The following is a 25,582-nucleotide window of genomic DNA, read 5'->3' on the forward strand; positions in this document are numbered from 1 at the left end:
CTGTAAATTGGCTATACTTCTGCCTCTCCTCGTTTCATTAACTAGATTAAAGTAATGTGGAAGTGAAAAAAATCTGTTAATTACTTTCAGAAATGGTGTAACTATATATTTTTTTTCCACTTTCTAATATAAATTATCTGCATAGACAGCGCATCCGAGTGCGTGAATTATGGTGGCTGCAAAAAAATGGAAGTTGCATGCCTGAAAAATGTGTGTGTGTGTATAGAATATGTTGAACATTTTGCTATTTTTAAACTTTTTTGATTTTTATTACCTAAAACCAGAGTTGCATTTATCACACAACATAGTTAATAAATAACATTTCCCACATGTCTACTTTACGTCAGCCTCATTTATGAAACCACCTTTTGACCCTTATGACTTCCTAACAGAAAAAAATGATCAGCAATTTCTCAATTTTCCAATTTTTTACAATACCAATTTTAGGGACCACATCACATTTGAAATGACTTGAGGGGGCTTGTGTCGCGAAAAATACTGAAAGATGACAGTTTTAAAAACTCCTCCCAAGTGCTAAAAACCACATTCAAGAAGTTTAGTAAGCCTTCATGTGCTTCACAGGAATTAAAGCAAGGTGGAAAATAATACTTTTTCCCATAAAAATGCTGATTTAGCCCCAAATTTTGCAAATTCACAAGGGTAACAGGAGAAAGTGGACCATACAATTTGTTGTACAATTTCTCATGAGCATGCCGGTACCCCATATTGTTTGGGCACACGGCAGGGCTCAGAAGGGAAGCGGCCCCAACTGAATTCTAGAGCTCAGTTTTGATCGGAATAGATTGCGGATGCAATGTCCGCCTTTGACATGCCAGAACAGCAGAAACCTCCACAAGTGACCCCATTTTGGAAACTACACCTCTTGAGGAAATCATCACTACAATGTTGCTTTGGCCACAAGTTTTTAATTTCAAAAGGGGTGATAAAAGAAAACGAACAGTACGATTTGTTACACAATTTCTCCTGAGTACACCAATAACCATGTGAGGTCAAAAACTACTTTTGAGGCACAGTGCAAAGCTCAGAAGGGAAGGAGAGCCGTATCATAGTGCATATTTTACTGTTATGGTTTTAAGGTGCCATGACCCACTGTGAGAGCCCCTGAGATGCCAGCGCTGCAGCAGAACCCCCCATAAGTGACCTCATTTTACAAAGTATACCTCTGAACAAATTCATCTAAGGGTGCAGTGATCATAATGACACGAGTGTGATAAGAATTTTATACCATTGGGCAGTGAAGAAAAAATATTACTATATTTTTCGGATTATAAGACTCAATTTGTTCTCCAAAATTTGGGAGGAAAATGGGGGTGCATCTTATAATCCGATCCCCTTTCCTATTGATTAACCCTTTCTTGGGCTTGGGAAAATGGCTCCAGAGGTGGCGCATGCTCAGATTGAGAACACCATGGCCCAAGGCAAGCAGCCTTGCCTTGCCTAGACCCCCCCCCCTTTTCCTTCAGTCCCAAGGCCTGCAGCATCACCCCTCTCTTGAAGTAACGACCCCGTTTACTGTTTCCTGTTTAGAATATTTTATAGCTGAGCTCCGACTTGATAGATTGTTAAACATTGTGTAGGAAGAGCTAGACTCATACTTGAGAGCGTTATATTGTGGTGCTGATGACAACATGTGCAGTATGTTTTTTTTGCCCAATACTCTGCTGTTTTTTTCCTTTACTTTGAGTCCTAGAACTGTCACTACTGTTGCTAGTAAACCCTTTGTACTGCGTTTCTGTTTAATATGGCTGTTACGGTTATTACAAAAATGTCAAGCATATGCAGTAAATAGATTAAAGGCATGCACATTTATGGAAATCCGAGTGCATGCTCATTCCATTTAATTAGTCTCTGCTAATAGTGTTCATGATTTCATTAGCACCAATCAAAGCCGAAGCCGACACCTCTACACCCAGCAGTCTGAGGGGGATAATGATGTATTCTAATTGCAAAATGAAATTGTCTTATCCTTCCTGGCTGAACATATGATGGCAACAACCTGATTTCTGAGTATTACAGGATGTAATTGTCATAATGCCTTGCACAATCTTCTTGTAAAAGAAAAAAAGGAAATTTTTTTTTGCAATGTGATGCTTCAAGCATTACATGCACATTTTAAAAGAAAGAAAATCAGGTCTCCATATTAAAATATTGGTGAACACTGGGGATGGGGTGGTGCTTGTTGATATTGGTGGTAAAATAAGCCACGGCACTCCCGGACGTCTGGAAGTTGCAAGTATTTTCTTATGAAATGGGCATACAGTGGGGGAAATAAGTATTTGATCCCTTGCTGATTTTGTAAGTTAGCCCACTGACAGACATGAACAGTCTATAGTTTTAAGGTTAGGTTAAATTTAACATTGAGAGAGAGAGAATATCAAAACTAAAATCCTGAAAATCACATTGTATAAATTATGCAAATTAATTTGCATTTTGCAGTGAGAAATAAGTGTTTGATCCCTCTGGTAAACAAGACTAAATACTTGGTGGCAAAACTCTTGTTGGCAAGCACAGCAGTCAGACTTGGAGTGGCCTAGCCAGTCTCCAGACCTTAATCCCATAGAAAACTTATGGAAGGAGTTGATGCTCTGAGTTGCCAAGCGACAGCCTCAAAATCGTAATGATTTAGAGATGATCTGCAAAGAGGAGTGGACCAAAATTCCTCCTGACATGTGTGCAAACCTCATCGTCAATTACAAAAAAAGTGAGACTGCTGTGCTTGCCAACAAGGGTTTTGCCACTAAGTATTAAGTCTAGTTTTGCCAGAGGGATCAAATACTTATTTTTAACTGCAACATGCAAATAAATTTAAATAATTTATACAATGTGATTTTCTGGGTTTTTGATATTCTATCTCTCAATGTTAAAATTAACCTACCCTTAAAATTATAGATGTTCATGTCTTTGTCAGTGGGAAAACTTACAAAATCCGCAAGGAATCAAATACTTATTTCCCCCACTGTAAATGCAGTAGTGTGGGATTAAAGGAGGGATAATGTGTGGCATACTGCACCTCCTTCACATTGCGCTCACTGTTTGCTTGCTCTCTTCACTAGGGTTGAGCAAAACGGGTCGTTCATTTTCAAAAGTCGCCGACTTTTGGCAAAGTCGGGTTTCATGAAACCCGATCCGACCCCTGTGCGGGGTCGGCCATGCGGTACGCGACTTTCGCGCCAAAGTCGCGTTTCAATGATGCGAAAAGCGCCATTTCTCAGCCAATGAAGGTAAACGCAGAGTGTGGGCAGCGTGATGACATAGGTCCTGGTCCCCACCATCTTAGAGAAGGGCATTGCAGTGATTGGCTTGCTGTCTGCGACGTCACAGGGGCTATAAAGGGGAGTTCTCGCCGACCGCCATGTTACTGCTGCTGATCTGAGCTTAGGGAGAGGTTGCTGCCGCTTCGTCAGAAGCAGGGATAGCGTTAGGCAGGGTCCATTAACCACCAAACCGCTTGTGCTGTAGCGATTTGCACTGCCCAACACCACCTTCGGTGTGCAGGGACAGTGGAAGCTACATTTTTTTTTTTTTTTTTTCCCCTCAGCGCTGTAGCTCATTGGGCTGCCCTAGAAGGCTCCCTGATAGCTGCATTGCTGTGTGTACGCCGCTGTGCAAACCAACTGCTTTTTTCAAAGCACAAATCCTCTTGTTCCTTCCTTTCTGCACAGCTATCTTTTTGGTTTGTACACACTTTTTATTTAATTTGTGCATCAGTCCACTCCTTATTGCTGCCTGCCATACCTGGCTGAGATTACTGCAGGGAGATAGTAATTGAAGGACAGTCCCTGTTTTTTTTTTTTTTTTGTGGGAGATTAAGATTGACATTTCTGCTAGAGTGCCATCCCTGTCTGTGTCATCTCTCACTCAGTGGGCCATAGAAAGCCTATTTATTTTTTTGCTTGATTTGGGTTATAAAATCTACCTGAAAAAATCACTACATCAATCAGTGGGAGAAAAATATTGGCCTCAGGGCTTGTGTGCCACTCTTGACTCCTGTGTGCATCATCACTCACTCAGTGGGCCATAGAAAGCCTATTTATTTTTTTTCTTGATTTTGGTTCTAAAATCTACCTGAAAAAATCACTACATCAATCAGTGGGAGAAAAATATTGGCCTCTGGGCTTGTGTGCCACTCCTGACTCCTGTGTGCGTCATCTCTCACTCAGTGGGCCATAGAAAGCCTTTTTTTGTTTTATTTGTTTTCTAAATTATCCCTGAAAAAATCATTTTATTTTCTTTGGTTTCTAAATTCTTCCTGAAAAAATCATTTTATTCTATTTTTTTTTTTCCTAAAGTCTCCCTGAATAACAAAAAAACAAATCAGTGGGAGATTAATATTGCCCTTTCTGCTTGTGTGCCAGTCTTGACTCCTGGGTGTGCCATCTCTCTCTCTCTCTCCAATTGTGGGCCATAGAAAGCCTATTATTTTTTTAGCTTGATTTGGGTTCCAAAATCTACCTGAAAAAATCACTACATCAATCAGTGGGAGATAAATATTGGCCTCTGGGCTTGTGTGCCACTCCTGACTCCTGTGTGCGTCATCTCTCACTCAGTGGGCCATAGAAAGCCTTTTTTTGTTTTATTTGTTTTCTAAATTCTCCCTGAAAAAATCATTTTATTTTCTTTGGTTTCTAAATTCTTCCTGAAAAAATCATTTTATTCTATTATTTTTTTTTTCCTAAAGTCTCCCTTAAAAAAAAAAAAAAAAAATCAAATCAGTGGGAGATTAATATTTACATTTGTGCTTCAGTGACAGTCCTGCGTGTGTGGCATCTCTCTCATTTGTTGCCACCAACAACAGAGTGTGTAACATTGTGCCTGATTTTCGTTGTGGTCTCACTCACCTGTAAAGGGGTAGCTAAATCATACTGAAGTTATAGCTCACCGTGTAATTTGTGTGACAGCAACAAATACCGTTAGTTTGTTTACGTTTTTAAAACAATGAGGAAGTATGGTGGAAGAGGTCGTGGCCGGGGGCGTTCATTGTCAGCTGGTAATGAGGGTAGTGGTAGTTGTGGAGCATGAGCTGGTCGTGGGAAAAAAAATATTGCACCTAAGTCTGGAGCTGTGGAGCCAGGTTCGTCGTCTGGCTACACAAGGCCTCGAACGCTCCCTTTTCTGGGAGTAGGAAAACCGCTTTTAAAGCCGGAGCAGCAAGAGCAAGTTTTGGCTTATCTTGCTGACTCAGCCTCTAGCTCTTTTGCCTCCTCTCGTGAAACTGGTAAATGTCAAAGCAGCGCGTCGTTAGTGGATGTTCACGGTCAGGGACAAGTCGCTTCCTTGTCCTCTTCAGCAAAAACAACAACAGAGAAGAATGCAGCAGGCGACACAACGGGTTACTCCATGGAGCTCTTTACACATACCGTCCCTGGCTTAGAAAGTGAAGCAGTTAACAGTCCATGCCCATTACAAGTTGAATCTGACATGGAGTGCACTGATGCACAGCCACAGCCAGACTACTATGCTGGTCCTTTGACTCAGACCACAACATTGCCCTCGCAGGGTGCTGATCAAGAATCAGACCCTGATGAGACTATGTTGCCCCATCACGAACGCTATACCACCGACCGACACGGTGACACAGACGAAGTTGCACACGAGCTACAAGAAGAGGTAATAGATGACCCAGTTCTTGACCCCGATTGGCAGCCATTGGGGGAACAGGGTGCAGGCGGCAGCAGTTCTGAAGCGGAGGAGGAGGGGCCGCAGCAGGCATCAACATCGCAACAGGTTCCATCTGCCGGGCCCGTATCTTGCCCAAAACGCGTGGCAAAGCCAAAACCTGTTGGAGGACAGCGTGGCCATCCGGTTAAAGCTCAGTCTGCAATGCCTGAAAAGGTATCCGATGCTAGAAAGAGTGCAGTCTGGCATTTTTTTAAACAACATCCAATTGATCAGCGCAAAGTCATCTGTCAAAAATGTTCAACTACCTTAAGCAGAGGACAGAATCTGAAAAGTCTCAATACAAGTTGCATGCATAGACATTTAACCACCATGCATTTGCAAGCCTGGACTAACTACCAAACGTCCCTTAAGGTTGTAGCACCCTCGGCCAATGAAGCTAGTCAGCAACGCAACATCCCTTCCGGCAGTGTAGGGCCACCATTTTCCGCACCACCTGCAGTATCTGTGCAGGTTTCTTTGCCAGGCCAAAGCAGTCAGGGTCAGGGAATCACCAGTTTCGTAGTAGGAAACACTGCATCTAGGGCACCGGTGGCAACAATACCATCTCCCACCGTCTCTCAGTCTGCCATGTCTACCGGCACCCCCGCTAGTTCCACGATCTCCAGCTCTCCAGTCCAGCTCACCCTACATGAGACTATGGTTAGAAAAAGGAAGTACTTAGCCTCGCATCCGCGTACACAGGGTTTGAACGCACACATAGCTAGACTAATCTCGTTAGAGATGATGCCCTACCGGTTAGTTGAAAGCGAAGCTTTCAAAGCCCTGATGGACTACGCTGTACCACGCTACGAGCTACCCAGTCGACACTTTTTTTTTCCAGAAAAGCCATCCCAGCCCTCCACCAGCATGTTAAAGAGCGCATCGTCCATGCACTCAGGCAATCTGTGAGCACAAAGGTGCACCTGACAACAGATGCATGGACCAGTAGGCATGGCCAGGGACGTTACGTGTCCATCACGGCACACTGGGTAAATGTGGTGGATGCAGGGTCCACAGGGGACAGCAAGTTTGGGACAGTTCTGCCTAGCCCACGGTCTAGGAAACAATTGGCTGTAGCCGTTCGCACCCCCTCCTCCTCCTCTTCGTCCTCCTGCAGAAGCGAGAGCTCGTCCACAGACCGCAGTCGCACAACCTCTCCATCCGCAGCTGCCACTGTTGCACACCAGGTCTCCCATTATAGGGCAGCTACTGGCAAACGTCAGCAGGCTGTATTGGCTATGAAGTGTTTGGGCGACAACAGACACACCGCGGAAGTTCTGTCCGAGTTCTTGCAGAAAGAAACGCAGTCGTGGCTGGGCACTGTAGATCTTGAGGCAGGCAAGGTAGTGAGTGATAACGGAAGGAATTTCATGGCTGCCATCTCCCTTTCCCAACTGAAACACATTCCTTGCCTGGCTCACACCTTAAACCTGGTGGTGCAGTGCTTCCTGAAAAGTTATCCGGGGTTATCCGACCTGCTCCTCAAAGTGCGTGGACTTTGCTCACATATCCGCCGTTTGCCCGTACACTCCAGCCGTATGCAGACCTATCAGCGTTCTTTGAACCTTCCCCAGCATCGCCTAATCATAGACGTTGCAACAAGGTGGAACTCAACACTGCACATGCTTCAGAGACTGTGTGAACAGAGGCGGGCTGTTATGTTTTTGTGGGAGGATACACATACACGGGCAGGCAGTAGGATGGCAGACATGGAGTTGTCAGGTGTGCAGTGGTCGAAGATTCAAGACATGTGTCAAGTCCTTCAGTGTTTTGAGGAATGCACACGGCTGGTTAGTGCAGACAACGCCATAATAAGCATGAGCATCCCCCTAATGCGTCTGCTGATGCAAAGTTTGACGCACATAAAGGATCAGGCGTCTGCAGCTGAGGAAGAGGAAAGCCTTGATGACAGTCAGCCATTGTCTGGCCAGGGCAGTGTACAGGACGAGGTAACGGGCAAAGAGGAGGAGGAGGACGAGGAGGATGATGGGGATGATTATATTTTTAATGAGGAAGCTTTTCCGGGGCCACTGGAAATTGGTGGCGCGGCAAGGCCGGGTTCTGGTTTTTTGAGGGACACAAGTGACGTGGATTTGCCTGAAACTGCCCCTCAACCAAGCACAACCGCAGATTTGAGAACTGGAACTTTGGCCCACATGGCGGATTATGCCTTACGTATCCTCAAAAGGGACACACGCATAACTAAAATGATGAACGATGACGATTACTGGTTGGCCTGCCTCCTTGATCCTCGCTATAAAGGCAAATTGCAAAATATAATGCCACATGAGAACTTGGAACTAATATTAGCAACCAAACAATCAACTCTTGTTGACCGTTTGCTTCTGGCATTCCCTGCACACAGCGCCCGTGATCGTTCTCACACGAGCTGCAGGGGCCAGCAGACCAGAGGAGTTAGAGGGGCAGAAATCAGAAGTGGCGTTGGCCAGAGGGGTTTTCTGACCAGGTTGTGGAGTGATTTTGCTATGACCGCAGACAGGACAGGTACTGCAGCATCAATTCAAAGTGACAGGAGACAACATTTGTCCAGTATGGTTACAAACTATTTTTCATCCCTTATCGATGTTCTCCCTCAACCGTCATTCCCATTTGATTACTGGGCATCAAAATTAGACACCTGGCCAGAATTGGCAGAATATGCATTGCAGGAGCTTGCTTGCCCGGCAGCTAGTGTCCTATCAGAAAGAGTATTCAGTGCTGCAGGTTCAATACTAACAGAAAAAAGGACTCGTCTGGCTACCCAAAATGTAGATGATCTAACCTTCATTAAAATGAACCACAACTGGATTTCGAAATCTTTTGCCCCACCTTGCCCGGCTGACACCTAGCTTTCCTATGAAAAGGTCTTGCCTGTGGACTATTCTGAATGCCTTTTCCAATCTCGTAATTTTCTGCACCTGATTGTCCAGCATACGACATGTTTACACCTCACTAAATGGCCAAACTCCCCACACGGGGCCGTGGTATCGACACTTGGCGACAGCACCCGTGAGAGTGCAGTTTGTCTGAAGAGGTGGGTGAGCCCGCTTTTGGTCGACGGCACTGCCACTGGGTCCCTCCTAGTACAATAAAGTGTCTCTGGCGGTGGTGGTGCGCACCCAACGTCAGACACACCGTTGTAATATGAGGGGCCCTGGGCCTGTACCGCCGGCCACAAGACAGTTTCCCCCCACCCCAGCTCAAACAGTGCTCTACCACTTGCAAAATTATCTCACAGCTCCACCAATGTTTAGTCTATGCGCTGACATCCTTCAATGCCTGCCACTGACAATACCATTGTATTGACATTTTTGTTATGTTAGGCCTTCGATGCCTGTCTGTGGTCACTCCTTCCACTAGGCCTCCACTGACCACACCACTGCTGCCCGTGTACCCCTGTAACCAATTTAAAATTGCCTACAGCCATGTGTTATTATTTTAGGCCTTCGATGCCTGTCTGCGGTGACTCCTTCCACTAGGCCTCCACTGACCACACCACTGCTGCCCGTGTACCCCTGGAACCAATTTAAAATTGCCTACAGCCATGTGTTATTATTTTAGGCCTTCGATGCCTGTCTGCAGTCACTCCTTCCACTAGGCCTCCACTGACCACACCACTGCTGCCCGTGTACCTCTGGAACCAATTTAAAATTGCCTACAGCCATGTGTTATTATTTTAGGCCTTCGATGCCTGTCTGCGGTGACTCCTTCCACTAGGCCTCCACTGACCACACCACAGCTGCCCGTGTACCCCTGGAACCAATTTAAAATTGCCTACAGCCATGTGTTATTATTTTAGGCCTTCGATGCCTGTCTGCGGTGACTCCTTCCACTAGGCCTCCACTGACCACACCACTGCTGCCCGTGTACCCCTGGAACCAATTTAAAATTGCCTACAGCCATGTGTTATTATTTTAGGCCTTCGATGCCTGTCTGCGGTCACTCCTTCCACTAGGCCTCCACTGACCACACCACTGCTGCCCGTGTACCCCTGTAACCAATTTAAAATTGCCTACAGCCATGTGTTATTATTTTAGGCCTTCGATGCCTGTCTGCGGTCACTCCTTCCACTAGGCCTCCACTGACCACACCACTGCTGCCTGTGTACCCCTGTAACCAATTTAAAATTGCCTACAGCCATGTGTTATTATTTTAGGCCTTCGATGCCTGTCTGCGGTCACTCCTTCCATTAGGCCTCCACTGACCACACCACTGCTGCCCGTGTACCCCTGGAACCAATTTAAAATTGCCTACAGCCATGTGTTATTATTTTAGGCCTTCGATGCCTGTCTGCGGTCACTCCTTCCACTAGGCCTCCACTGACCACACCACTGCTGCCCGTGTACCCCTGGAACCAACATCAGAAAATATAAAAATAAGTATTTTGCTTATAAAAAAGAAAATACTGGAGAGATATCAAATGCAGACATTTTAACATTAAAAACAAACACATACAACAAAAATCTGGTACAGTACTAAAAATGGCCACCAGCTACAATAACTTTCTCCTGCAAGTAGTTAACTGAAAGGTTTTTTCAATTTTAAACACAGATATGGCATCCACCGAGTGTTGTCCTGTCGCGTCTTCTTTATATTATTGCCAAGAAGATGAAAAACAATGAAAATAATAAAATCATTATTTACCAAAAAAATAGAGTAAGTCAAAACCACATTGCAAATAAACATTCATTACAAATAAAGAAGCAGGGCGCGTCCGAGGGTGAGTATATACCTAATAAGAATATAATCACCCTCGGACGCGCCCTGCTTCTTTCCGACAGCCTTCCTTCCTAAGAATCAGCCCTTCCGTGGTGTAGAGAGAGGGTTTGTTACACTCCAAGGTGTTCCCCAGGTTTCCTCTCCATTGCTTCGATCTTCCGGCTCTCGTTTAGTAGTTGTTGGAAACTACGCTGCATTAGGCCTACAAATTGGGTATGGGGTGTAGAGAGATGGTGTGTTACACTCCAAGGTGTTCCCCAGGTTTCCTCTCCATTGCTTCGATCTTCCGGCTCTCGTTTAGTAGTTGTTGGAAACTACGCTGCATTGGGCCTACAAATTGGGTATGGGGTGTAGAGAGATGGTGTGTTCCACTCCAAGGTGTTCTCCAGGTTGCCTTTCCTGAGCTTCGATCTTCCGGCTCTCGTTTAGTAGTTGTTGGAAACTACGCTGCATTAGGCCTACAAATTGGGTATGGGGTGTAGAGAGATGGTGTGTTACACTCCAAGGTGTTCCCCAGGTTTCCTCTCCATTGCTTCGATCTTCCGGCTCTCGTTTAGTAGTTGTTGGAAACTACGCTGCATTAGGCCTACAAATTGGGTATGGGGTGTAGAGAGATGGTGTTTCCACTGTAGAGAGATGGTGTGTTCCACTCCAAGGTGTTCCCCAGGTTTCCTCGCCAATGCTTCGATCATCATGCTCTCGTTTAGTAGTTGTTGGAAACTACGCTGCATTAGGCCTACAAATTGGGTATGGGGTGTAGAGAGATGGTGTGTTCCACTCCAAGGTGTTCTCCAGGTTGCCTTTCCTGAACTTCTATCTTCAGGCTCTCATTAAATTGTGGTTAAACGGAACAACTGCATTTGGCGTACTAGTTGGTTTGGGGCCTACTATCGGTGTCTGCCGCTCCTTGCTGTTCTCCTGGTTTCCTGTCCTGAAATTCCGTTTTCAGGCGCTCGTTAAGTAGTTGTTAATGTTAGACTGCATTTGGCCTACTAGTTGGGTTGGGGCCTACTATCGGTGTCTGCCACTCCTTGCTGTTCTCCTCCACTGAACAAAGCTGTGCCGCCTGTTTACTACTGTTGCCAATTTTGAACTGCATTTCGACTACTTACTGATTTGGGCCTACTCTCTGTGTCAGCCTCTCATTCCAGTTGTCCTCCACTGCAATGCCCCCTGATTAGTCCTGTGTTACCAATTTTGAACTGCATTTAGCCCACTTTATTCTTTGGGCCTATATCTGTGTTTCCTCCTCATCCTGCCCATTGCCCAGCCAGTGATAGATGAGTCTGCTGGTACATTGACCCATAACGCAACATTTCCCGTGCACGCTACACTGCAAGATTGTGACCCTGCTGAAAGTCAGGTCCCCCTTCCCGCATACCATACCACCTTACACGGGGACAAACAGGAAGGTGCAGATGAAAGTGCAGGTTCCTTCATCAGGTGGGGGGAGGAATACTAGTTGGCGACGTCACTGGCACAGGGCTTCTCATGGTACGCAAAAGTGTTGCTGCCGGTGGGAGGCGCCCCCGCCGTGCAAACACACCGCTGTACTTTGAGGGGCCCTGTGCCAATGCCAACGAGTGGGCCCCCCCTGCTTGCTCAGGTTCACAGCACTTGCAAAGTTGAAATACTTGCCTCTCCCTGCTCCACTGCCGTGACGTGGTCCAGATTTCCTGGGCCCACTAATTACTTGAATCAGCCCTACCCACCACAACTTTAGCCAAATGACCCCCAATTTCAAATGCCTTCCAATTATTATAAGGTAAATTACGCTTGACAAGCTTCATTAAGAAGAATGGATGGTTTTGACATTAAAATGGGCACTCTAGGTGTTTTCCTGGCCCCCACTCACTGCCGACTATGCTGCCCCATTGACTTGCATTGGGTTTCGTGTTTCGGTCGATCCCGACTTTACGTCATAATCGGCCGATTTCACTCGACCCGACTTTTGAGATAGTCGGGTTTCGCGAAACCCAGCTCGACTCTAAAAAGGTCAAGGTCGCTCAACTCTACTCTTCACCATTGCATGCTTGACACAGTGACTGCATGATAAAGACCCAGAAGGGATTGAAACGTCCTTTATTTCATCGCTCATGTACCTTTATCCCACATTACTTCCTTTGTGCTTATTTCACAATAAATGACTTGCCTCCATGGTAAGACTACAGTCCCTCTGTAGGCAGACCCTGCAACTATGCCAGATTCGACATTACGGTTCGAATATAAGCCACAATGCACAGACTGTCCACATGTTAACTGACGCAGAATTGACATCCCCATAGGCGTATATGAGACTGTCAGGTTTGGATCAGGAGCCCCTGAACAGTCTGTGCATCACTGTCTGTTCCCTTAAGGCCTTTTTCACACTTCCAGTCTTTTAGCTCCCGTCGAAATCCGTAGATTTTTGAAAAAACAGGATTCAGCAAATTTCTCTGCTCGATCCTGATTTTTCCCATAGACTTGTATTAGCGACGGATTGTGACGGATGGCCTTCCATTTCATCCGTCGTGCACTGGATCCGTCGGAAAATTGCTGTCCGTCGGGCGGAGAAAACGTTCAGAGGAACATTTTTTTCTGCACGTCAGATAATCGCTCAGCGACGGATCCTGCACCGTCTGTCATTGGCTATAATGGAAGCCTATGGACGCAGGAACCGTCGATGACTGTCAAAAGCAGGAATCCAGCGACTGGTTCCGTCTTTTGAAACTGAGCATGCACGGAAGAATTTCCAGTCAGGGAAATTCTCTCTCTCTCTCTCTCTCTCTCTCGCTCTCTCTTTTTACTATTGATGCTGCCTATCCAGCATCAATAGTAACAAGATATAATGTTAAAAATAAAAAAAATTAAAAAAAATCGCAATATTCTTACCTTCCGGCGTCCCGTGCAGCGTTAATGCTAGAGATGCTCCCGGCAGCTAGCATTCCCAGTAATGCATTGTGAAATGACCTGATGACGTCGTGGTCTCGTGAGACCGCTACGTCATCAGACGTCATTGCACGCAAGGCATTACTGGGAACGCTAGCTGCCGGGAGCACCGTGAGCGTCGGTAATGCTGCGCGGGACGCCGGAAGGTAAGAATGTTTTTTTTTCACCTGTGTTGTGTATACGTTTTTGCAGCGGAAAACTGCTGCGAAGACGCATACGCAACTGGTGCACATAGACTCGACGGGTCCGTCAGAAAAACGGGCCCAGTGCACCCGTATTTTACAATCTGCACAAGATCCGTCATTTCAACCTTTGGACGGATCCTGTGCAGATTGTAAAAACGGAAGTGTGAAATAAGCCTAACACACAGATGTGCCAGTGCTTCATTGCTGTGCTTGCATTTAAAGGGGTGTTCCCATCTCCAAAATCCTATCCCAATATGTAGCAGGTGTAATAATAATAATGTTAGTAAAGGCCTTCAATTAGAAATGTAATATCGTTTTTTGATTCACTGTCTTTCCTCATGTGCAAGAATTGCAGGACCTTAGGTATTCATGGCTATGTCCATTGATAAAGTGACAGCTGAAAAAATTGCTCGGAAGGCATTCAGATCCTTTATCTGGTGCCTTTTCCAGACTTTCTGCACCATTACAACTTAATGGAGTCTATGCACCAGATCTGATGGAGGACATAGCTTCTATGAAACCCATACCTATTAGGATTTTTTAATTTTTTTGCTTCCTGTGTTATGAAAAAACAAAATCAGCGTAATTCCGTATTCTAATTGGGGTGCTTGCCATGGATCACATGGCCCAGTAGTTAGTAGTTCATCTTTGGTGATTGACGGCGCTGCTTGCAGTCTATGCTCCAGCAAGTGTGTGCAATCCAGCTGGTGTCCTGTGCCGATTCGCCGCGTGCAGTATTCCACTATACATCGGCACAAGGGTTCCCTGCAGCTCAGCAGTGCAGACCCGAGGAACACTGCGTGGCCTTTTCTAGTCTTTATATAATGGTTCCTGCTGACTCATTCTTGGTTTCCTATCCCTTCTTCTCCTGCCGTCTTCCAGAACATCATCTCGGCGTCAATGATCTTTTCTTCTTCCTAATTACTTTAGTTTACTTGAATACCAGAACTGCTGAATACTTTGTGCCTAGTCTGTTGTTCAGCGGAGAGGAAGCACCGTGCTGTTTGCGTTGTGCAATTTGCTCATCAATTAGCTCCTGGAAGAAAGAACTCTGTACAATCGTAGCATTTTATTTCTCAATTTGTGAACTTGGAAGAGGATCTAATTTTAGTTTTTTCTAACAAGGCTGTTGTAGGGGCCACTGCTGGTGAAAGATTTATGGGGTACTTCCATTATACTTGAATAGTCAGTAATCCTGTGCAACTTTCTTGGAATTAAAGGGATATTTCATCCTATTTGTTTCATTATTCTGTAGGCTTGCTTCACTTTTCCACTGCTTCTCTGCTACCCCACAAAATTCTCTTTATTTCTTCAGTGTTGATGTCACAAATACAGCACTTATCCACTGCAGCCAATCACTGGGCTCAGCAGTTTTATGTTCTGCATCTAAATCACATACTGCACCGTTCATGATGTGACCGCCGCTGCCGCCATGTGATCAACCCTCCTGTACAGCAGAGGAGAGGTGGCGTTAAAGGGAATTAAAACTATGACCTTAATCAGCGCTGCAGTCCATCAGTGGTTGTATAACCCCCTGACTCCCCCTGTTTACACCCAAAAACCTTTTGACGTTCTCCCGCACTGTATGTTAATCCTGTCTGTCCAGTCTGATGGGCGTGGTTTCTATAGTCGCCGTTGTCCTGCTGTACGTGACGTGGCCAACGCCTCTTGCGTCATCCACACAGCCCGGTGAAAGCCTGCGCAGAAAAATCGCCGGCTCACCTGGCGCACTATGCTCTGCCCTATTGCGGGCGTAGCCTGAATCATAACAGCACATGCGCATTGATGTTTTAAGCTCTGCCCGCAATAGGTCAGAGCACAGAGAACTTCAAGAGGTTTTTTGGGTTATACAGGTTGGAGTCAAGGGGTTATTTAACCATTGCTGGACTGCAGCACAGGTGCTGATTAAGGTCATAGTTTTAGTTGACAGAGGACAAAACTGGTGACAAGTTCCCTTTAAGCCCATTTTGTAAACCCATATAATGAAAAATGCAGGTAGAAACCCTTTCAAAATGAAAAGCATATTGTGATATTTTCCAGACAGAAGTTTTGCCCGCATAGCAATTTCCTCAACGCCGAGTTCCCTTTTCAGGGATCTCAATATGCAGATTCTTTCACGTTGTTCCCTTCCCCCATTTTTGCATAGATCATCATAATACACTTTTAAGGGTTTGCGGCTATTTTATGAATCCTGTGAAGGAATTAACTTTACCGAACAAGTCCCTAATGAGTAACATTTCCAAAAGTTTTGTAACGCATAATAAAATATTTAGATTTTTATATTACTACCACAATAAAAGAAGACCTAAATCTTGATTGCACTCCGCCAGAACAAAAGCCTGTTCACGTTGGCTTTAAGTGTAGCCTAGAACAGGTTTACAATAACTAGCTTGGGGTTTGGCAAGTGTGTAAGTTCATAGAGTTTTCGTGTCCTCGGCCGCCTCATCACAATCATTGATACAAAAGCAATTAGAAACGCCTGCGACAGCCCTCTAAAACATACTCTGCCTACTATTGATTTTGTGTATGCAGCTTGAACTAGAACTGATGGATGAGGAGGAAAGCCGGCCAATTCTTACGGGAAAAGCAACTTAAAACTCCGTTTTAACTGTATTGACTTTGAGGCCACAGTGTTTATGCAGGCAGATGTATTCACAAACTGTAGATTGTTTTTAAATTGCTGTCATGGTTTTATAGATCGGCGTTCCTGCTGGGCATATGGTGTTAAATTGTTTCGAAAAGTGACCTAAAGATATTTTAACTTAGTTTCTGCAATTTGTCTTACTCTACCTTTTTCAGGAGTAGATGAATTGTTTCTATTTTTTTTTACAAAACATTTCTAGAACTACAAAACCTTATTTTATAAAGGTGATTTCACTTTGCGTCTTGGTCCCGTTTATTGGTCCTGTCGGGGCTTATGTCTGATCCCTCTGCAAAACTGGATTTTTGCGTATGCGCAGATGTGGCCATAGGCTGTAATAGTGCCGACATGGCGAGTGTACGCCTACTGGAGACGAACACCCTTACACCCAAGGAAGCCACATCACATTTTCATCTTATTCATTATTTTTCCTTTCTTCAGCTTAGGTTGGATAATTTTCCAGACCTAACGCAGTTTTCCCTACTTTTTGGGGGTTCACCATTTTGGTTAGGTTTGTCTGACTTTTGTTTCTATGATGGTGATCCTATATAGCTCAATATTGGACATTTCGCTCTTGTATATTGTTTTTTCTGCATTGTTATACTTCTACATTCTGTGGCATGAGTGTTTTCTTTAGTACTAGGTTTGTCTGGCTTTGATATTTATTATATTATTGATCCTGTACAGCTCAATATTGGACTTTCCTTCCATTCATATGATGTTTTATGTATTGATGTATTTATACTTTCCTCATCATGATGGTTGTTTGAATCTAATTCGTTATTATTCTGTTTTGTACTTATCATCCGTTTTTTGTTGGTTTTTTTTTTTTTTGGGATACCTGGGTTGTTGCTATTATTTGGCCTTATTACAATACCTCACCTTCAGCCATTGGCCTTTTAAATGTTTTTAACTTTTTGTGTCTCCTCACTTGTCTCATGTTATTTGTAAAATAATAGAAATTCTGTTTATATGGTAATTTCGTAGCATTTGCATGCTTATATTCTTTTTTTATTATTATTCCCTTCAAGTATTTGCTAGGCAACTGGTTCCCTCAAAATTCCTCCTTTTTTCAAGCTTTTCTTTGCATGGTTGCAACCTCTTCAGTATGATCATTAATAGTATAGTTTAACGATCTAATTACATTAATTTTGTTGTAATGTTATTCTCGGACGTCTGGTATATTGGCAAAATGTTGCCCGTTTTCTTCCTGGAATGACATGTTTTCTTAAAGCCAAAATCTTTTTTCCAAAACACCCGTGGAAAAGAGACTATAAAATACTTAAGCAAAAATAAAAATCTAGAGAATAAAGATGAAATGAAGTGGCACTCACCCGATCTTGCTGAATGAAAAGTGTCCTTTATTCAGAGTGCATACTCACAGACATCTACAGGAGAGGCGGCTTGGTAGAAGGAAAGGTGCGAGGGGAGGCAAGAGGACGACGGCCGTTTCGCGCCTGCGCGCTTCAACGGGTCCAGGTGCGTGAATTAAGAACGTCACGTCCTATATAGAGGACTAAACATCTTAGTGTGAACAGGTGATACCATTAAAAACATCTTTAGATACAAACACCAAATTATGCTATTAAGCACAGACATAGACGCTTATTATATATATCATACATAGTGATAATACAAAGAATATAATTCTTACAGAAAAATGGACATGTCCAATTTGTCATTCAGTCCTATTGCGCCCTGCGCATTCGTTTCAATAATCCACCTTGCTTCACGCTGTAGCAGTGCAATCCCACGATCTCCTCCATTCTGGGGATTTTTTACAATTTCTAAGCCTGCAAACCGCAAGACGTTCGGGTCTGCATTATGCATATCGCGCATATGCTTAATAAAACGAGGACAGCCCTTCCCAGAGGAAACCGAACTGTAATGTTCCCTAAACCTGTGGTAAAGTGGGCGGATAGTTTTACCAATATAAAAAGAATGGCATGGACACATAATTAAGTAAACCACGTACTGTGATTTACAAGTTATTAATTGACGGACTGTGTGATAAATGGGGCCGATATGAATAGGGTTATCAAGTAATCTAAATCGACAGTAGCTACAGTTTCCACATTTGTGATTGCCTGTAGGTTGTAATTCCCTCAACCAATTTGGATTTTCACTGATTGACAGGCGATTTTTCACAATAAGATCTCCCAAATTTTTTGTTCGTCTATAAGCGAAGATTGGATGATTTTTTGTCAAGGAGGAAAGTTCCCGATCAGACTGCAAAATGTGCCAATTTTTTTATATAGCCGCATAAATTACTTTATTCATCGGGCTATGCATAAATGTAAATACAAATTTATTATCATCTCTAGGAGAACTTTTTATTTTTTTATTTTTACGACATTTAAGCAAATCTTCTTGTGCTAATTTTCTGACCCTATTTTCTGCTGAAGACAGAATCTTAAGGGGATAATTTCTTTCCAAAAAATTAGTTTTAAGTTCAGCTATTTGTTTATCGAAAACTTCCTCATTATTAATAATTTTCCTATATCTAACCATCTGGCTATAGGGTATGCTGTTTTTTGTGTGGAAAGGATGAGCACTATTAAAATGCAATAAACTATTTGTCGCTGTCGATTTTTTATGTACCGATGTATTAATTTTACCCTCGGCTACCCTGAGCACCCTACCATTCCTAATTGGTACAGTTTGCCAAAAATTCACAAACACGCCACTAAACCGCCTGGAAGACCCATAATATCGGGCATTGGCTCATTAACGGAGCCCCTGTCTAAATTCCTGGATTGGTTGCTCAAACCTCTGCTGCATAAAGTTCCCTCTTTCGTTAAGGATTCTGGGGATTTTTTACTAGCTTTACGTGCTCTGGATTGGCAGCCCACTTTTTCATTAGTCTCAATCGATATCGTGAATTTATATACACGGATCCCCCACAATAAAGGCATCGAGGCAATACGACTGATATTACAGAATTGCAATAAAGACCAGGACTTCATTGATTTTATCACTGAAAGCCTGGACTTTGTATTATCACACAATGCATTTAGGTTTATTAATAAATGGTTCCTACAACGAACCGGAACCGCAATGGGTACACCGGTCGCATGTGTTTTTGCGAATCTTTTTTTAGCAGTATTTGAGGAGCGGTATATAACCTCTATTGGTAACCCATTTTTACGGTTTATACGTGCCTATTATAGGTTTGCAGACGATGTCTTTATTGTGTGGGATAGTTCAAAACAGGATTTCGAAAATTTCGTTTCATATCTTAATAACAATAATGATGATAATATGCAATTTACTTCTGTATTTGGGGGCGTGTCTCTTGAATTTTTAGATGTCAAGATTGAGGTAGCCGAGGGTAAAATTAATACATCGGTACATAAAAAATCGACAGCGACAAATAGTTTATTGCATTTTAATAGTGCTCATCCTTTCCACACAAAAAACAGCATACCCTATAGCCAGATGGTTAGATATAGGAAAATTATTAATAATGAGGAAGTTTTCGATAAACAAATAGCTGAACTTAAAACTAATTTTTTGGAAAGAAATTATCCCCTTAAGATTCTGTCTTCAGCAGAAAATAGGGTCAGAAAATTAGCACAAGAAGATTTGCTTAAATGTCGTAAAAATAAAAAAATAAAAAGTTCTCCTAGAGATGATAATAAATTTGTATTTACATTTATGCATAGCCCGATGAATAAAGTAATTTATGCGGCTATATAAAAAAATTGGCACATTTTGCAGTCTGATCGGGAACTTTCCTCCTTGACAAAAAATCATCCAATCTTCGCTTATAGACGAACAAAAAATTTGGGAGATCTTATTGTGAAAAATCGCCTGTCAATCAGTGAAAATCCAAATTGGTTGAGGGAATTACAACCTACAGGCAATCACAAATGTGGAAACTGTAGCTACTGTTGATTTAGATTACTTGATAACCCTATTCATATCGGCCCCATTTATCACACAGTCCGTCAATTAATAACTTGTAAATCACAGTACGTGGTTTACTTAATTATGTGTCCATGCCATTCTTTTTATATTGGTAAAACTATCCGCCCACTTTACCACAGGTTTAGGGAACATTACAGTTCGGTTTCCTCTGGGAAGGGCTGTCCTCGTTTTATTAAGCATATGCGCGATATGCATAATGCAGACCCGAACGTCTTGCGGTTTGCAGGCTTAGAAATTGTAAAAAATCCCCAGAATGGAGGAGATCGTGGGATTGCACTGCTACAGCGTGAAGCAAGGTGGATTATTGAAACGAATGCGCAGGGCGCAATAGGACTGAATGACAAATTGGACATGTCCATTTTTCTGTAAGAATTATATTCTTTGTATTATCACTATGTATGATATATATAATAAGCGTCTATGTCTGTGCTTAATAGCATAATTTGGTGTTTGTATCTAAAGATGTTTTTAATGGTATCACCTGTTCACACTAAGATGTTTAGTCCTCTATATAGGACGTGACGTTCTTAATTCACGCACCTGGACCCGTTGAAGCGCGCAGGCGCGAAACGGCCGTCGTCCTCTTGCCTCCCCTCGCACCTTTCCTTCTACCAAGCCGCCTCTCCTTTAGATGTCTGTGAGTATGCACTCTGAATAAAGGACACTTTTCATTCAGCAAGATCGGGTGAGTGCCACTTCATTTCATCTTTATTCTCTGGATCTTCATTGCTTTTTTGTTGAGCACCACCCGCCTGCTATTGACTACTGCGCGCCGCAGTGGTTCTGAATTGAGTCTCTATTTTTCCAGCGCTGTTTAAAGTTCATTTAGGCGAACTCCACGTTACATCATAGTTGTGGAGGAAAACACTTGGTGCCATTCTATCTTCATTTTTACAAAAATAAAAATCTATTTTAGTAATTTAAATTAACAATGAAAGGCTGGTTTCACAGGTCTCCTAACCTAAACTCAAGAGCCTCGTTTATGCCCATGAGGCTGTCAAGTTGTGGTCAGGAGAACCGCTGCCAGTCAGTACATAGCAATACGTACGCGGACCGTGAAACCGGACTAGGGATGTACTTCTTAATGAGACACATCTTCAGTTCTTCAGGTTTGAGCTTTGGGAATTGCCTGCTGTCCTGCTCGGCTTTTAAAAATAACCATAACTTGTAATTCTGAACATTTTTGTTAGACGATAAAAGATCGGTTTGAGTAACACACTATATAGTTCTGGTCTCCGTTTACACTTTTTTTTTTTTTCTTCTAGAAATTAGGTAGCTGTTGCTCCCAGAAGGATAAGGGCACACTTCACATGTGCAGCATCTTGCCTACAGTATACATCGGGAGCTTTTCCTGACAATCACTGTAATGTCACCATAAGCGACTTTTCACTATCTAGTCAAGTGTGTTCTTTGTGCCTCGGTTTGGCTGGTGTGTGTGTGTGTGTGTGTGTGTGTGTGTGTGTGTGTGTGTGTGTGTGTACGGATACCTTGGCATCCGTACTGACTGTGTACACAGCCAGGACCATATACCCCCTGTGTGTTTGCACTGCCAGGACTGAGCCTTAAGCCTCATTCATAAGTCTGTGTTGGATGTATGGTTTTTTTTTTTTTATTTGCTTGTTTTTTCTTAAATAGAACCACATACCCATTATCTACAGTGGGGCAAAAAAGTATTTAGTCAGTCAGCAATAGTGCAAGTTCCACCACTTAAATAGATGAGAGGCGTCTGTAATTTACATCATAGGTAGACCTCAACTATGGGAGACAAACTGAGAAAAAAAATCCAGAAAATCACATTGTCTGTTTTTTTTATCATTTTTTTTGCATATTATGGTGGAAAATAAGTATTTGGTCAGAAACAAACAATCAAGATTTCTGGCTTTCACAGACCTGTAACTTCTTCTTTAAGAGTCTCCTCTTTCCTCCACTCATTACCTGTAGTAATGGCACCTGTTTAAACTTGTTATCAGTATAAAAAGACACCTGTGCACACCCTCAAACAGTCTGACTCCAAACTCCACTATGGTGAAGACCAAAGAGCTGTCAAAGGACACCAGAAACAAAATTGTAGCCCTGCACCAGGCTGGGAAGACTGAATCTGCAATAGCCAACCAGCTTGGAGTGAAGAAATCAACAGTGGGAGCAATAATTAGAAAATGGAAGACATACAAGACCACTGATAATCTCCCTCGATCTGGGGCTCCACGCAAAATCCCACCCCGTGGCGTCAGAATGATCACAAGAACGGTGAGCCAAAATCCCAGAACCACGCGGGGGGACCTAGTGAATGAACTGCAGAGAGCTGGGACCAATGTAACAAGGCCTACCATAAGTAACACACTACGCCACCATGGACTCAGATCCTGCAGTGCCAGACGTGTCCCACTGCTTAAGCCAGTACATGTCCGGGCCCGTCTGAAGTTTGCTAGAGAGCATTTGGATGATCCAGAGGAGTTTTGGGAGAATGTCCTATGGTCTGATGAAACCAAACTGGAACTGTTTGGTAGAAACACAATTTGTCGTGTTTGGAGGAAAAAGAATACTGAGTTGCATCCATCAAACACCATACCTACTGTAAAGCATGGTGGTGGAAACATCATGCTTTGGGGCTGTTTCTCTGCAAAGGGGCCAGGACGACTGATCCGGGTACATGAAAGAATGAATGGGGCCATGTATCGTGAGATTTTGAGTGCAAACCTCCTCCCATCAGCAAGGGCATTGAAGATGAAACGTGGCTGGGTCTTTCAACATGACAATGATCCCAAGCACACCGCCAGGGCAACGAAGGAGTGGCTTCGTAAGAAGCATTTCAAGGTCCTGGAGTGGCCTAGCCAGTCTCCAGATCTCAACCCTATAGAAAACCTTTGGAGGGAGTTGAAAGTCCGTGTTGCCAAGCGAAAAGCCAAAAACATCACTGCTCTAGAGGAGATCTGCATGGAGGAATGGGCCAACATACCAACAACAGTGTGTGGCAACCTTGTGAAGACTTACAGAAAACGTTTGACCTCTGTCATTGCCAACAAAGGATATATTACAAAGTATTGAGATGAAATTTTTTTTCTGACCAAATACTTATTTTCCACCATAATATGCAAATAAAATGTTAAAAAAACAGACAATGTGATTTTCTGGATTTTTTTTTCTCAGTTTGTCTCCCATAGTTGAGGTCTACCTATGATGTAAATTACAGACGCCTCTCATCTTTTTAAGTGGTGGAACTTGCACTATTGCTGACTGACTAAATACTTTTTTGCCCCACTGTATGTCTTTCAATGGGCAGCATGTCCGTGCAAATCTCACATTGACTTGTGGGTTTTTGCCGGCTGCATGGATAACAAGGGTCTAAACATGTCTCGGTCTGTGAAAAACACGTACAGCACACGGATGGCTTCCATGTGCTATCCGTATTTAACATTGCAAGAGATAGAATCAATGAAAAACACTGATGACACAATGATGATGCAAACAGACACATGGACTATACACTGATGTACAAACACACAGACTGGTACAAACTGGTACAAATGGACCGTATATTGATGGTACAAGCAGACACGCTGACTGTATACTGATGGTACCAACGGACTGTATACTGATGGTACCAACGGACTGTATACTGATGGTACCAACGGACTGTATACTGATGGTACCAGCGGACTGTATACTGATGGGAACAGCGGACTGTATACTGATGGGACCAGCGGACTGTATACTGGTGGTACAAGCGGACGGCGTACTGGTGATGGTACAAGCGGACAGTATACTGATGGTATAAGCGAATGGCGTACTGGTGGTGGTACAAGCAGACGGTATACTGATAGTATAAGCAGACGGTGTACTGGTGGTGGTACAAGCAGACGGTATACTGACGGTACAAGCGGACGGTATACTGATGGTACAAGCGGACACGCTGACTGTACCCTGGTGGTAAAAACCAATAAAATGATCTCTTTAAAGCAACCTGTCGGCATTGTTTTGCATATGGAAGTAGTTGTATGACTGTGTAGGTTCTTGTTCCATTCAGGAAAAAGTTCAATTTTTTTGTAGAGAGATCTGATGTGCCAGTCATGGGAAATCCAGTGTAGAAGCCATATACAAATCGGGTGGAGAGTCATACGCCCCCAGTGCACTCCCAGCCTGATTTGCATATGACTTTTATGCTATATTTCACATGGCCACCACATTGGATTTCTACAAAGTTATTTTTTTTTTTATTGGGGGACAAGCACATATACAGCTGTACCACTACTTCCATATGTAATGTGCTGACTGGTTCCCTTTTAATTCTGAATTCCAGTAAATAGCAATTTATTAATTGTTACTTTTAGTCAGTAATGTTAAAGACTAATTTGCAATTTTAAGGCCTAAAACTAAAACGTTTTGACAGCAAAGCTTCAATTTAAGCAATGTTGTAGTATGGAAATGAGACTGTAGAGAAAATGAAGGGTAATTATGGAAGCATGTTAATAAACACATCCTTTCATGAGGGTGGAAAGACTCCACTTTGTGCGGTTATGATTTTCACTGCAAGCTCGGAGTATCATTTGTACATTTAATTTTTTTGCCTTCATCTCTATTTTCCTTTCCATCAGACAGGAATAAGATGAAAAAGAATAGTGTTAGTAATCTCTTAAATGGATTACTTTGCTAAACTTGCGTCTGAAATAGGATGAAATGTTAACGTTTCCCCTTAATCCATTGATAGTACTGCTGTGATATACTCTTACTAGAATATGTAATCCCGACCTGCTGAGTGGTGTTACATAAGTAGATGATGTTTTATGCCCACTATGGTTTTCTTGTGTAGTTCCTTACATGCTTGTTTGCAAGCACAGAAGAGAGAAGGAGAGGTGAAGCGAGTCTGCAGAGATTTATAGGACTGCTGTGCAGCCTCCAGGGAGAGCGAGACTGGTCCAAAAAAAATGTGCCCAGCAATGAAATGCAGCCCAAATGCTGGCTTCAGTATCCACAGACCTGTTAGACCATCCTGGACTTTCACATTGTCCTATAGTTTGGATGTTTCAGCATTAACAGCCCATCATCCTAAAGCCCCAAAGGACACATTAGCATTTAACAATGTTAGTACTGACTGAAGAGATTTAGCAAATATATGAATCTCCCGTTTTCTTTTAATGTCCCTATATTTTTCTACATTATCACTTGGTCTAACAGATTCTCTTGTTTGTTTTAGGATATGGATGACATGAGTTGTGATTTCCTCCCAGAGGACGTCATTGTGCCTACAACAGAGTACCCTGTGACATCAAGGTCTCCAATTCGTGAATATCCACGTGACGAAAAGGAGAAAAAGAAGAAAAAGAGGAAGAAACGATCCAGATCAAGATCTCGATCACCAAAGATGTATTACGAGTCCAAATCCCGGTCTCATTCAAAAGTGAAGCATTCTCTTCCCACAGCGTACCGAACAGTGAGGCGTTCCAGGTACATCCGTCATGTCCTCTGCCTTTCTCATTCGCTCCACTGTTAGTCCGGTTTGTCA

At 43.2% G+C, this 25,582-nt stretch overlaps 1 protein-coding gene across 5 annotated transcripts in view; it reads left to right on the plus strand.

Moving 5' to 3' along the window:
• The window catches only part of SFSWAP (splicing factor SWAP), a 192,660-nt gene that overhangs the window by 98,892 nt on the left and 68,186 nt on the right, over positions 1-25,582 (plus strand). For all 5 annotated transcript variants that reach the window (XM_069756058.1, XM_069756061.1, XM_069756059.1 and 2 more), the window contains one exon: positions 25,274-25,524. In XM_069756058.1, the coding sequence (XP_069612159.1) occupies positions 25,274-25,524 (251 nt within the window). The remainder of the gene's footprint in view (positions 1-25,273; positions 25,525-25,582) is intronic.

This window comes from Ranitomeya imitator, chromosome 1 (assembly GCF_032444005.1).
Source record: "Ranitomeya imitator isolate aRanImi1 chromosome 1, aRanImi1.pri, whole genome shotgun sequence".
Lineage (NCBI taxonomy): Eukaryota > Metazoa > Chordata > Amphibia > Anura > Dendrobatidae > Ranitomeya > Ranitomeya imitator.